General features: G+C 41.2%; 1 protein-coding gene across 1 annotated transcript in view; it reads right to left on the bottom strand.

Moving 5' to 3' along the window:
- Positions 1-7895: 7895 nt before the first annotated feature.
- gbe1a (glucan (1,4-alpha-), branching enzyme 1a) overlaps positions 7896-15179 on the bottom strand; it is a 56817-nt gene continuing 49533 nt past the window's right edge. Inside the window, exon 16 of the mRNA XM_076273775.1 lies at positions 7896-9938. Coding sequence (XP_076129890.1) covers positions 9876-9938 — 63 coding nt within the window. The 3' untranslated portion in view covers positions 7896-9875. The remainder of the gene's footprint in view (positions 9939-15179) is intronic.

Here is a 15179-nt window from a genome sequence, read left to right as displayed (position 1 = left end):
TGCAAATTAACTCATGTTCCTCTGAAAATGGATTGATCGAATTTCAGTTTCTGTCTCATCAGATCTAACTGTGTAGAATTTTTAAAACTGTTGTAAATGTAGGTACTTGTAGATCAAGTCTTGGAAAATAGTTATTATTTCTTTTCAATGGAAATTATTTTAACATCAGATGAAAGACAATTTTAAGTATGATAATAATAATAATAATAATAATAATAATAATTGTACATAATGATAACAATGTGTAAAGTATGAATATTTTCACCAACCAGTTCATCTACATCTCATTCCCACATTCTTACTAGTCAAAATTACAACTGAAATGTATAATGTAGATCATTTTGATGCAATTACCATAATTTCCCAACTATTAGCTGCAGCTTATACATTGATTTTGCAAAATGTCTTCAGCTATGAGGTTAATACACGGGGGCAGTTAATATGGTATATGGTTTTGTTTCTTTTAACTGCATAAAACACTGTCCTGTGGCTTATACACAATACGGCTAATAAACAGGAAATTACTGTATGTATTTCATGTGCCCTGGACATTATAAAATTATAATATTTATGTTAAGCTGGGTACATGTGGTGATGTGAACAATTTTCATATGGTATTCCTTGAATGTAAAGGTAATATGTGATTGGTAATCATGATATTTTGATCTCTTGGAATATCTCTTACGGGTAGTTTCAATAAAATACTAATTTACTGAATTTTGGGGTGTTTCCGAATAGTACATTTACAAATAGTAAATAGCATAGCAATGCAGACCTATGTAATCATTTGTATTTCAAGTCTCTGCTGGAAGGTAGGAAGGTATAAATACATTGATTAATGAGGTAGTGGGCCTTTCAATTAGTGCTGCAACATGTTGTGTCTCTGAAAACGTAGATTTGCTCATTATTACACATACATCTTGAATTTTATCAACCAAAATGAAGGGCAAAATCACATAATGATTCAAAATATGTATGCCAACATCAAACACCACATATGCATCAGTAATAATGAGGTTTGGATTATTTTCTGGGCTCTTATGAGTGGTCTAACAAAAAAAGCCAATAGGCGGAATTTCCTTTTTTCAAATCAGAGGTCAACTTTGAAGGCCTGTACAGCCACAAAGCTACAAGATCCAACTTGCTATCATACCATTTTATACTCCAGAGATATGTAGCTTTCAGAAAATAGTGAGAATTTGCCCCCCCAAGTGGTAGTGACACGCCCCTTTTTGGGCCTGTGGCTCATGGACTATATTGGGTGATGTTGTCTCCCGACTGAATGTGGCACAGAGGCTGTCACACTGATCATTTGACTCTTGAGATTATACAGGTTTTTTTTTTTTTTTTTTTTTTTCCGTCATCTATTTCCTGAATTTTTGGTCAACGATACCCGGGACACCGAAACACCGGGGCACATGAAATTTGGTGGACATGTAGCCCCACTAGAGTTTTACGGAAACATTTTGTTTTGCACACCCCCCCCCCCCCCCCCCCCCCCAAAAAAAAAAAAATTCAATAATTCTGCTTTAATCGCCTCTTCAGTTTAGATGTTCAGAACTGCACCAAATTGTATTTGTATGATTAACCTGACATTCTCTGGGGGTATGCCAAATTTTGTAGAATTTCATCCATGGGGGGGGGGGGGGGTCTAAAAATATTAAGTTATGTCTACATTTAGTGACTGTACACTCACTGGCCTGTAGATAGTGGTGCACACATATACACACGCACACACACACACAGGCACGGACATGCTATTGGTATCGGCAATTAGAACGACCGATACATAATTACAAATTCAGTAGGATTAAAGGAAAACCAAATATTCATCATCATTTGGCTGCATTTCCAGTATTGGCGCTACGTAGTCGTTTGTCCACCAGATGGCGCATCGTTTTTGTTCGAAGTGCGTGTTTAGGGTGTGAGAGGGGAGTCGATGTACTTTGATTCCATCTTGCCGACCTTACAGTTGCAAAATGCAAGGGAACATGAATCAGCCTATTGCACGAACAATAACGGACAGCAGCTCTTCAACTTGGCCCGTTAAAATGTGTATGAACAGTCTAGAGACGCATTTCATGAAGGCCCTTTTAGACATGTCATTTATTTGCACCACTTGGTTTTTAATTTGTGCATTGACAATAAAGTTGAATATCATATGAACACGATGACTAAACTATTGCATATGTAGAAGAAGAAACATTCACAAAAATCCATGACATGACCTCTCTTCTTGATAGCTGTTGAAAACTGCATGGATCTGACAGGTATTGTTTTGTTTAATAATAAATAAATAAATAAATAAATACATACATACATTATGCTGCTACCTTCTGCTTTTCCCAAATACAATGTAGCCTACAGGTGTACCTTTCATCAGTCCAGTTGCAATGGATGGACTGTGATGAACTGCCCTACTTGTGATTGTTTAGAGATTTTAAAGGTTTTATAACAATGCTACACATTTTTTGGCAAGTGCTACAAATCTATTCACATTTGCAGCGCCAGTAGGCTACTTTCTGTGTGTGCCAAGAGTGGGGGATGGAGTACAAGATGGAGAAAAATTGATTAATGTGATTTATTTTCACAGAATGGATGTACAGGACTGAGCGGAGGTCATATTTTGTACCGCTATGCGGTACATCTAGTTACACAGACTGATACTGTATATTTCAAATGTTTATTTCTTTTAATTTTGATGATTATAACTGACAACTAATGAAAATCCCAAATTCAGTATCTCAGAAAATTTGAATAATACTAAAGTTTTTTAGAAATGTTGGCCAACTGAAAAGTATGAGCACTCAATACTTAGTTGGGGCTCCTTTTGCCTGAATTACTGCAGCGATGCGGCGTGGCATGGAGTCGATCAGTCTGTGGCACTGCTCAGGTGTTATGAGAGCCCAGGTTGCTCTGATGGTGGCCTTCAGCTCTTCTGCATTGTTGGGTCTGGCGTATCGCATCTTCCTCTTCACAATACGCCATAGATTTTCTATGGGGTTAAGGTCAGGCGAGTTTGCTGGCCAATTAAGAACAGGGATACCATGGTCCTTAAACCAGGTACTGGTAGCTATGGCACTGTGTGCAGGTGCCAAGTCCTGTTGGAAAATTAAATCTGCATCTCCATAAAGTTGGTCAGCAGCAGGAAGCATTAAGTGCTCTAAAACTTCCTGGTAGATAGCTGCGTTGACCCTGGACCTCAGAAAACACAGTGGACAAACACCAGCAGATGACATGGCACCCCAAACCATCACTGACTGGAAACTTTACACTGAACTTCAAGCAATGTGGATTCTGTGCCTCTCCTCATTTTAGTCCGGTGGACAGAAAGGTGAACCCGGAAATGCTGAGTACACCAAAGTTTTATGATGGAAATATATAGTATGGGTCCCCAGCATGCAGAAACTGCCGGATGCAAATTTGCATATGTTGGGCAATTTGTGTAATTCAGCTAATTAGCATAAATTAGCATAATCACCTATATTGATCATATTATAGGAGCTGCTTGGGCAAAATGGACAATGTTAGTAAGTTTTTAGGGGTTACTGGAGATGCTGAGTCCATACCTGACATTTTCAAGATTGAAAATCACTATTTAAACATGCTTTGGTCACATTCTTACTCTCATTAAGCTGATTTTGCTGAGTTTTTGGGGCCGATTTAGACAGATTTTTGGAGGATAAAAATGTTCAGTGTTCAGGAATAATTTGGATCCTCAAGTATTTTCTGAATTCCACAATAATTTTGAAAATAGCTATTCACTGGCCCTCTGCTGTGACTCACAATTGAGTAACAAAGTGAAGAACTACTCTACTACTCCTCTCTGTCTTCATCCGTTGTCCTGTCGTCATCTTCTCCAGATTCTTCACCCCTGTCCTTTTTGCTGTGTTAATATATTGCAACATGTAACATCACTGCCTTTGCAGAAACAATAATTAGTACAGGCCAGGCCTGCAGTTGCACTTTCCAGATACATGTATACAGTTTTATCCCAGCTGTGCAGCTGATAACATCTAACAAAATCAGGAGGAGCAACAGGACTTGAATCGAGGGTGGGCGAGTTCTTCTCCTTTCTTCATACCTGTCTTCTTACTCCATCCAAACGTGGTAATATCCACAGCCGGTGGATCAGAACGGTCTGGTGCTTTCCAAAGCAGCACCTGTAGATGGGCACGTTTTCCATAGAGGAGCAAGTTGCGTTCTGTAGGAGACAGTGTCTTCAGTGCTGGAGGAGCCGGGAGTGGGAGACCTCTCCGCCAGGGATGAATCACTGCACGGGCCCAAGGGGTCAGGGGGCCCTGAAGCCCAAGCCTTTGCATGAAATCATTGCCTCAATATCAACACATTATCAGGATTGTAGGCTATGAATCTGATTGAATGTAGTATTGGCCATCCCCAAAATGCACCAGAATACAGAAAATCACATCAAACAAATTAAAACATTTCTGAGGGAGGACCTCCAAACCCCCCTTCCACATATGCGACAATTAGTGGGGGGCCCTTAATACATCTGGGCCCAGGGGCCCGAAAGTTCATAATCCGTCCATGGCTTTAGGCTGGAGTTGGCGGTGGCCCTGGCTGCGGAGCAGAGCAGAAGTGGAGCGGCAAGGAGGTGGAGCCGTTTGAGGCACGACGGTTGGGCAGCCTCGGTGGAAGGGACCTCTGAAAAACTAAACTGTAAGCCTTTGGGTGCGTGTGGGAGGCACCATGCTGTGCGGGCGCCTGTTCGAGTTGGCCTGTTCGCTGGCGCTCTTTAGAAAAATAAGGGGGGAAAAAAGTTTGTTGTGTGAAATCCGATGCCCCGAGCCAGAGAGAAGGTCTCGGCCTTGGTGTGACCGTGGCGGAGTGGAGCGGCCGGGAGCAGCGGAGGACAAGGCAGCAGAGGAGGGACACCAACGTCGGTAGCTGTAGCCTGATTGCGCAGCGTGGTCCGGCTGCGATGGAGCTGGAGTCTGCTGCCCCAACTGGCGAGACGACGGAGTGGAGCATCGGAGGTGCGGTGCCAGTTACGGTGCTCAGTGCCGGGGGGTCTGTGGCAGTGGAGGCTAGGCCCTGCCAGGTGTTGGAGGAACATTTCTGTGGTGCACACTGCGAAAGTGCGACCTGAGGGGGTTCGCTGTGGACGAGCGACGACGGCCAGGTGACTGCCAGCACGCCCGCATTGGGCCGCTGGTGGTAGTGGTTCCTCGGGGTGAGTAGGGCTCTTGTGGTGTGTGCACCCCACCTGCTGTGTGGCAGTGCCAGAGACTTTCCTGGACTGAATGTGAGAACGCCCGTGCCGAGGACGGCTTGTTGGGGGAAATGTGTAGCGTGCTGGACTGTGCTTGAAATTCCCACAATGTTTTGCGCTGGGGATTCTGGGAGAACTTTGGGGTGATATGTGTTCTTGTGCCTTTATGGTGTGGCGTCCAACCCTATGTGTGTAAGGTGCGAGCGTTCTTGACTTCCCTAGCGTGTGCTATGTTCTGTGCCTATGTCCCTGCTCCCGATCTTTAATAAAGCTTTTGATTAGACAACGCTGTCTCATCAATCGTTACACTATTAAATCTGCTTAGCATGATTAGCATGCTGCACATATTTGTTAAAACTCTTGCATTCAAGTTGAATGATCATCTCAATACCAATGTTTCCCAAAAGGGCATGTCCCAAGGAGAACAATATTACCTTAAACACACATGAGGAAACTGAACAGTCCAATCAGTAGACTATGATAAGCTAGCCAACTATGCTACTTTGTTTACAATATTTCCAGGCTTCAACCAGACAGCTGAATGTGGTAGAGTTTATAATAGAAATAGTAGGCCTAAGCTATAGGCTAATCTGCAAAAAAGTGTGCTGTCATAAATATCAGACATTCAGTATTCTCTCTTTTTATATCAGGATATAAAATAATAGATATATTATATTGTAGTCTAGCCACCCTTCCAAAAAAAGAGGTTTGTATCAAACCGTGGTTCAAAAATCACGATACGAATCGAATTGTTAAGTTGGTGTATTGTTACAGCCCTACTGTATATCGCTACAGCCCTATCCTCCAAAAATCTGTCTAAATTGGACCAAAAAACTCAGCAAAATCAGCTTAATGAGAGTAAAAACGTGACCAAACCAAGTTTAAATAGTGATTTTGAATCTTGAAAATGTCAGATATGGACTCAACATCTCCAGTAACCCCTAAAAACATACTAACATTGTCCATTTTGGCCAAGCAGCTCTTATATCATCAATATAGGCGATTATGCTAATTTATGCTAATTAGTTCAATTACACAAATTGCCCAACATGTGCAAATTAGCATCCGGCAGTTTCTACATGCTGGGAACCCATACTATATATTTCCATCATAAAACTTTGGTGTACTCAACATTTCCGGGTCCACAATGGGGCTCTATGGGCTGTCCACCAGACTATTTCCTCCAGACTCTGGGACCCTAATTTCCAAAGGATATGCAAAATTTACTTTCATCTGAGAACATAACTTTGGACCACTCAGCAGCAGTCCAGTCCTTTTTGTCTGCAGGCAAGTTGCTTCTGACGCTGTCTCTTGTTCAAGAGTGGCTTGACACAAGGAATGCAATAGCTGAAACCCTTGTCTTGCATACGTCTGTGCATGGTGGTTCTTGAAGCACTGACTCCAGCTGCAGTCCACTCTTTGTGAATCTCCCCCACACTTTTGAATGGGGTTTGTTTCACAATCCTCTCCAGGGTGCGGTTATCCCTATTGCTTGTACACTTTTTTCTACCACATCTTTTCCTTCCCTTCACCTCTCTATTAATGTGCTTGGACAGAGCTCTGTGAGCCTCTTTAGCAACGACCTTTTGTGTCTTGCCTTTCTTGTGCAAGGTGTCAGTGGTTGTCTTTTGGACAACTGTCAATTCAGCAGTCTTCCCCATGATTGTGTAGCCTACAGAACTGGACTGAGAGACCATTCAAAGGCCTTTGCAGGTGTTTTGAGTTAATTAGCTGATTAGAGTGTGGCACCAGGTGTCTTCAATATTGAACCTTTTCACAATATTCTAATTTTCTGAGATACTGAATTTGGGATTTTCATTAGTTGTCAGTTATAATCATCAAAATTAAAAGAAATAAACACTTGAAATATATCAGTCTGTGTGGAATGAATGTATACATTATACACATTTCACTTTTTGAACGGAATTACTGAAATAAAGCAACCTTTTCCATGATATTCTAATTATATGACCAGCACTGTATATGTAGCCTATGTATGTATCTAGGTAGCCTATGTGTATACATCCCACTGTTGCCTCCAATAGATGGCAGTATTTCCTCACGCCTACCTCAGTGGTCAAGCATCAGCCATTTCATCCTTAATTGGAAGTCATCTCTCTTCATAGGTAGGTAAGATCTAAACCTTATTCCTTGGGTGAGGAAGGAGAGTACTTGAGAGACTACAGCAAAGTATATTACAAATACTCAGCACTATTCTGTTTTGTATGTTTTTACATTTTCAGGTTAAATCCAAATGCAGAAGTTCATATCATATTATTTTGATACTAGTATGACCATCAGTCAAGTATTTATGTCCATACGATATCATCTTAAGATCAATCATATCTAGGAAATCAGGAAATATATAGGAAATAAGAAAATCATATTGTCCTTTGTGTCATTCCTGGTTTCAGGTAGTTCAACATGACTGCTGCACAAAAAGGGAAATTGAAATATAGTGCTTAGAACCCTTGACTGAAGCACCCGGAGACGGACAGTTCATTGAATATTGATGCACTTTTGTCCTTTAGCAGAGAAGAAATCAAATCGGAATGAATATTTCAGATAGCCATTTATATAATCTCTGAAGGACATGTATGTAAAAGACAGAAACAATAACATGGGAAAACAACTGAATAGAGACTGAATAAACACGCTGGTATGTGTTGCGCAAGCCCAGTTTTGAACTTTATTCAAACTGAAACTGAAAAATACTGTATCTGGGAGGCTTTTGAGAATCTTGTTACTATGCAACTATGACACTAACAGAGTGTATGAGGTTATTTAACATAGGCCCGAACGTTGGGAAGGCCCATTCACGTGAATGGAACTTTCTGCAGCACTCTGAAGAGCCGTGTAATAAGTTATGCCTAAAACATTTTAGGACATTATCATCACATAGTTCCAAGTAGAAAGAGCCACCGTAATGACAAGGCATCCTTCTGGTCCTCTGACAAACAATAACATGTGAGGGTGAGAGACAGTAACTCATTAAACTACATGCTGCTACAATAATGACTGAAAGAAATCTGACAGGCAAAAAATAAACATAAAAAAAAAAAGATAATAAAAAAGAAACATACTAAGAAACCTTATAACATACTGTAAACATACAAATGCCTAACCCTCTTCATGAGCTTGCCACAATCATCAGTTTATCAATCAGTTTAGGTTGAATCAATTGAGCTGTAGACAGCACTGCTCTTTAAAGTTGTAACCAAGGATTGATGAATAGTTTTCTTAATGCTTGGCATTGGGAATGTTGAACTCATTATACTCAATACTTGTTTACTAATGGAACAAGTTACCTAAGAACCCCAGTGTCAACTTCACTGAATAACATTACATGGCGAGATTGCACAGAAGACATGTAAGTGTCACAATACATTTAACTTCCTGAAAATGAACTTAATTAATTAGAGGAAGGAAATAATTGGCCATTCAGACTATAAAACGGGAGATTTTTTTGTCCTTGCTGTCATAATTCCACTCTTGCATAAAATAGTTTTCTCCTCAGGGACGAGAGAGAGAGAGAGAGAGAGAGAGGGGAGAGAGAGAGAAAGAAGCTCATTCGTCTTGTGATCCCCGAAGCGGTTCTCAGCAAGAGGTTCTGATACTGCTGTGATGTCACCTCATAAAGTAAGACATTTAATGGGGCTCCAAATTACCAACACTTTCTAAAGCTCCGCAAATGAAAGTGGGGTTAAAAGTGTGAAGTGTGTGTGTGAGTAAGAGTGTTTGAGAGAGTGTGTGTGTGTGTGTGTGTGTGTGAGAAAGAGAAAAGTGTGTGTGGAAAAGGAGGTCCTTAAGAGGGGAGGCAAACAGTGTCGGGGAGAGGGAGGATGAGGCAGAGGGGTTATATTGATCTTAGGATTTCCAATGAGCTATAAAGGGAGAAAGGCAAAATGGATTCCTTCCTACTCATCTCATCTCAGCTCATCTATAGTCAGGAAGGTCTGGCTCCATTTTTATCTACATAAATCCTCAGAAAAAAAAATGCTCAAGAAAAGTATATTTACCAACTCATTCTGCCCCAAGAGTTGTTAGATGTGCCCTCAAAGTGATGTTACTGGAAAATAGATGATTTTTTCCTCGCTCTTTTCAGCCTATTAACCCACAATTCCAATTCCACAACACGCCATGCATCACATCAATTTCTCCTCTCTTATTCGCTTTTGTGCCCATCACACATTTAGTAACAAGTGCTGATTGATACAGATGCCTATACTATGTTAGTCTCATTAAAGTGAACAGTTTTCTATGCATCCCCTTTTAGGTGAATCAAACTGGTGGCAGCCATTTCCTTAAGGTCAAACATGAGTATGTCAACACATGTGTTTTTCTTCAGTGATTGCAATAGGATCAGAGTGCAGTGAGTGCTTTTTTGTTCTTACAGGTTGAAATGAGCCATGATGGTTTAGAATACAACAGGAAATAATGAACACTATCTAGATAGCATCTAACTCTGAGGTGAAGCGGATCCAGCCTGGCTTGGGGTCCGGCCCGCATTTTAGTCTCAGCTGCTGTTGGCTGTGAAAGGTTTTATAGAGGGACATCAGTGCCCACCAGCTTCCAGGAACATATCAGATGGTGGTGATTACAGCTTGGTCCGACTCTCCACCCGATTCTCCGCTCTCAGTGGCTAATAACAGTTATCGATGTTCTCATTTGCCAGCACAAGAGCCGTCCTGCAGGGTATGTAGATCTGTGGAGACAGGAACAGGAGGGAGCACTCAGCAAGAGAGGGAAAAGGGAGGGAGAGAGAGAGAGAACGAAGGAGAGAGGGAGAGAGAGGGGGGACATAGAGAGTAGAGAAAGAACAAGAGAGAATTTTTTTCTGCTGCCAACTGACCCTCAGCAGAATGCGTTTAAAGGGGAAAAGAAAGAAAAGAGACTGTGGCTCTCTGGCCCTCTGGAGGCCTGTGGAACCTGATACAGCGTTCACCGTGCTGAAAATCACTCCAGTGAGATCAGCAGAGGTTAGGGAACTCGCTTTACTGGGAGAAGCTCTGATAAATAGAGCCTATTAAGATGCAATGCCAGATACCAAACATTAAAGGCAAAGGGGAGTGGACATAAAGTGGAAAATCTTGACAGTTTTAAAGCCAGTCCACTTCTGGTAAACAGAAAGAAAAAAACGTCCACTTCATGTAATGTTTAATCAGATTCATTAGCTTGTCGTGACCCTGAAACAAACAGCAGTGCAAAATAGTGACAAAAGAGCAAATTAGAGGTGTAATGAACTGAAATAGTGATAGAATGAAGGGAGAGATGGAGGGTAGAGGGGAGATGGGGGAAAGAAACCTGGAGTGAAATCACGGCACTCGGCGGGGGCAGCCTACGTCTCCTACGGCATCAAGCTGTGATGACCGACATTAAATAGGCACACCTCATATACCTAAGATCCTTCAGTTGGGGATAAAAACAAAACTGCAAGATTTGTATCATTACAAAAAAAAACATGCATATGTGTGTGTGTGCAGTGGCGTAACAAGCCAATGGTGGGCCCAGGTGCGAGAGCGCTACGCGGGCCCCATACCAACGAACTTTGGCCCAGGATGAATTAGCCCTGATACATGCAATACACATTAAGGGTGACTTCAATTGTTTATGCAAAGTCCCTGAGGCACCGAAGTAGTTTAGTAGTTACAGATTACAATTCCAAGTAAAAAACACACGACTACATATCCATTACATGTGAAAACATTAAAAAATATTTTTATTAACAGCCTGCAGGCCAGGGTAATCTAATATTACTGCATTAACATCAACTCGCATGGAATTATGGGAACACTCAATGCGCCTCTTCAACCCTCTGCTGAAACTGCAAGCGTAGATTGCTTGCTTATAAACTCGCACTGCGCAGAAACAAAACTTAATGTAGCCTAACTTATTTAACCGTCCAGAAACCAAATAAAATCATTCATATGCATACAATCCCCAATATGCGTGAATTAGGCCATTAGAAGAAGGCCATCTTACGAGCCTTTCGTTGTGCAAACTCGTCAACGATGTTCCCAATATTTAATGCTCTGGCTCTCGTATTTTCAATGGACAGGATAGCTAACCCACGGAGCCTCTCCTGCCCCATGCTGCTCCTTAGGTCTTAATAAGTTTGAGTTTGGAAAAAGATCGTTTAGCTGTTGCCACAGTCACAGGCAATGTCAGAAACAACATGAGTACACACTTCCCCGAATGTGGATGTTACACTGTCATAATCTACCACCAGCATTTTGGCAAGTTGAAAAATAGATGACTTCTGTGAAATCTCTGCTTTAAAGCAAGACCTGAATGAGAGGAGTTGTGTTGGGAATGTCGGTGCAATGTCCCTGCTATAATGGTTGTACGTCTTGCCTTTTCAAGCAGTTCATCATCACCTGCGAGTTGAAGGGTCATAGGACGTAAAGACTCAAACACATGACAAGTTTCCCGCATACTTGCAAATCTTTGGGAGAGCTGACTGATTATGATGTCCAGAGTTGCATTAAATACCTGCACTTTGAAGTATCTCTCTGCATCGGTTAAGCGCTCATCTTCCGATAGATCGATCGTCAAAGTGACGCTTCACTCTCCGTGCTCTAACATTCTAAAGTTCTAAAAAAAAAAAAAAAAGGAGGCGTAACGACGGGCCCCCGGAGGTCACGGGCCCTGGTGCGACTGCACTTGCTGCACCTACTATAGTTACGCCACTGTGTGTGTGTGTACAAAAATAGGAAAGATGCAAAAGCCCTCGAGAAATGTCAAAATGTCAGAATCAGACATTTTGAAATATCACATACATTCCCTTCATTATGAGCACTGCTGTGTATATTGATTTACACCAATGACTTGGCATCGGACAAAATAGATGCAAAGTTTCTAGTGTGGTGATTAAATAGTCTACTGCAGGGGTCTCAAACTCAAATGAGCTGGGGGCCACTTCGGCCAACGTCATCTGATTGGAAGGCCATGTCAGTGTTAAAGAATAATACAAAAAAGAACGGCTATTTCTGAAAATGCAATGTTTTTTTTTTTCAAATACTACACAAAACTGCAAATCTTTTTATCTCTTTTTAGACACCTGTGCTAACAACCTTAGCTTATAAATAAAATAATGATAAAATAAATATTAATACAAATTCTAAAAAACAAAAAGCATAAAAACAGGTATGTGTGTGTTTCACTCCAAATAAAAATATTTTCTTTTCATAACTTATTTAAACCTGCATGGCAAACTTTAGGCCTTTAAAACTTTAGTGGACACCGTCGTATACACGCAAAGACGCACCTCCATTCACAGACGCACCGTGACTATCACTGTCAATAGACGATCGATCATAATCTCCAAAAGGCAGATATTCTCCTTCAGAATCAGAATCTAGGTGAATAACATAGCCTATCCAAAACTTCATCATACGTGAAAGTTTTTTCAACATTTGGTGTAGGTGTATTTCTGCTTCAATTTGCGCAAAACTATGGCCTGCATCGCTTCCGCGTCATTACAAACAAATGCACGTCTTCGTGTTTTCTCGCGTGTAATACAAGTATTTCCTGAAAACTTTGTGCAGCGAATTTGGGCTTGAATCGAAGCTCTGGATGTCTAGCAACTGGTGGAGGAGAGTACAAATGGGATTTATTTCTATTTTAATAAGTGTTGTTGTTTGTCGCAATTAAAAATACCCTCAAGGGCCGAATTACATTATTATTTTGACATTAGGCCGCGGGCCGGAATTGGGCCGGGCGCGGGCCGGAGTTTGAGACCCCTGGTCTACTGTGAATAAAGGTCTCCAGTCCACAGTACTGGAGGACTGCATCCTCCAAAGCCATTCATTTCTAGCCCACAACATATCATTAAGTCACATTTTTCAGTCTCCAGAGTATTTACGATATACAAACTGGTGCATTTTATTTAATCATAAAAATAATATGCACGCTAATACCCTGTGAAATTTAAATGCCGGAAGAGATTGGGAGATCCTTTTAAACAGCTCTTAAACCAAAACAGCATGAAGTGCCACATAGAGACCTTGCATAATCATCCTTCAGTGAACTCATTATGGCCATAATCAGAGTTTACAGGCTATTACCATCAACATGTTTTCCACAAACCCAGCAAAAGTAAAGCCATTCATCAGCCAACATTTTTAATTCATTAAAAAGTGGCATTTGTGTCATCTTCAGATAGCAACCACTTATCCAAGTAATGCTGAAATATCATTCTTCAAACACCCAATGTGCAATGCTGTTAGTCATCTGTTTGGCCATATCTGAGGGGTTACACAACCTTACAACTTAAGGGGTGATATGGAAGTGACTGTAATAGTTGTAGTTTTAGCCGGATATTGAATAGAAAAGAGGGTTGGGTCAGGTTGTGTTGCTCTCTGAGGTTTCAATACTATTTGTTCCTAAAGACCACTTTGTCTCTCTCTGTTCGCTTATGTTGGGATCATCAATGGTCTGGGCAATATACAGGAGGAACCAAGAGTTAAGAAAAACATCTGAAATCTGCACTTAGGCTTTTCTATCTGGCTTCTCTTTAACATAATCTCCAATGTACATTAGAGGGTTATTTCATGTTCCTCTGGGAAGCAGAGGCTTCAGAGAAGAAAAGAAGAGAAAGGAGGAAAAGAGCAGCATGAAACCTCTCTCTCTCTCTCTCTTTCTCTCTCTCATTCTCCAGTACTACCAATCATTTATCCTTTCTGTTCTGAGTAAAGAGAAAGTTTTGTTCTTTTTTCTTGTTCGTTTCTGTGGTGCATTTGAGGAGTAGTTGGGCGAGGAAGTGCAGTGATGAGGGAGAGAGGAGGAGAGCAGCAGAAACAGAGCGGCTGAATCAGCAGATGCTCGGGCCTGTATCTCAGAATATTAAAGCCATTTCATCAAGACTTGGGGCTTTATCGCCTGCACACCTGCTGGCCTAGCAGAAAAGAGTTCAAGAAGAGAGAGAGAGAGAGAGAGAGAGAGAGAGAGAGAGAGAGAGAGAGAGAAAAAAACACTTTCAAACTAAAACTGAAAAATTCCCCTTGTGTTTTCTTTTCTTTACCTCCTATACTTTGGCTGACAGTTCATGACTCCTTCCTCTTCCCTTCCTTGTTGAGAATAATAATAAAAAAAAAAAAACCTCAGTCATGTTTGTAATTCATGGTGGTCTTCACCAAACGTGGCGTGCATTCTGCAACATAAGCATTTTGGTTTTGTTGGGAGGCTCTGGAGGCGGCGGCTCTATGTCGATTTAAGATGTGAGAGGTAAGGGCCCATAATTCTGCTAAATCATTCTCTTAGAGAGCTCGCTGTCAGGACAAACGCACACGCCCGGAGAGCAAAATGGAAGTTTACCCACACTCAGAGAGAAAGAGCGAGAGACAGAGAAAGAAAAGAGAGAGTGAGGGAGATGGGGGGAGAGAGAGAAAGAGAGAGAGAGATGAGAAGAGTGAGGAAGGAGAGGAAAGAGGGGGTGGACAGGATGGTGCGCCCCATTAAAAACAGAAAAGATGAGAGGCGGTAGAGCCATGAAACTGACTTTAAAGCAACAAGAGGCTTTTTATAAATCACGCTGAGAGTCTACCTAAAAACGGGCCTCTCTCAGGCATCACTGGTTAATAATTCATTTCCTGTGACAATCAGAGAGAGAGAAAAAAACATTCCTAGGTGAATACTGAAGAGTTGTGGTACAGTACCTGTTTCTCCCCATACATTTTTAACTATGTTTTCAACTCACATTCTCACTGTGATGGAAATATGCATGAAGTACTGGATATGAAATCCGTCACAATTATTCACTTGAATGATTGAATGAATTGAATAAACAATAAGCATGAGGATCTGAAACTAGCTTAAGCGTTACATTTTTAACATTCAATTCACATACTACATGTTTGTGAACTGTTGGACAAATATATGGACAACTAGAGTGCTGATGCATTGTACTATTTCTGTATTCAAGATGGCAAAGTCTTAACTAGAGACT

This window comes from Alosa pseudoharengus, unplaced genomic scaffold (genome assembly GCF_046254945.1).
Source record: "Alosa pseudoharengus isolate Yale_2024_CS ecotype anadromous, Long Island Sound unplaced genomic scaffold, YU_APseudo_1.1 YU_APseudo_1.1_scf_8, whole genome shotgun sequence".
In the NCBI taxonomy this organism is placed as follows: domain Eukaryota; kingdom Metazoa; phylum Chordata; class Actinopteri; order Clupeiformes; family Clupeidae; genus Alosa; species Alosa pseudoharengus.
The sequence above is the reverse complement of the archived record's forward strand: the minus strand, read 5'-3'. Positions and strand labels throughout refer to the sequence as shown.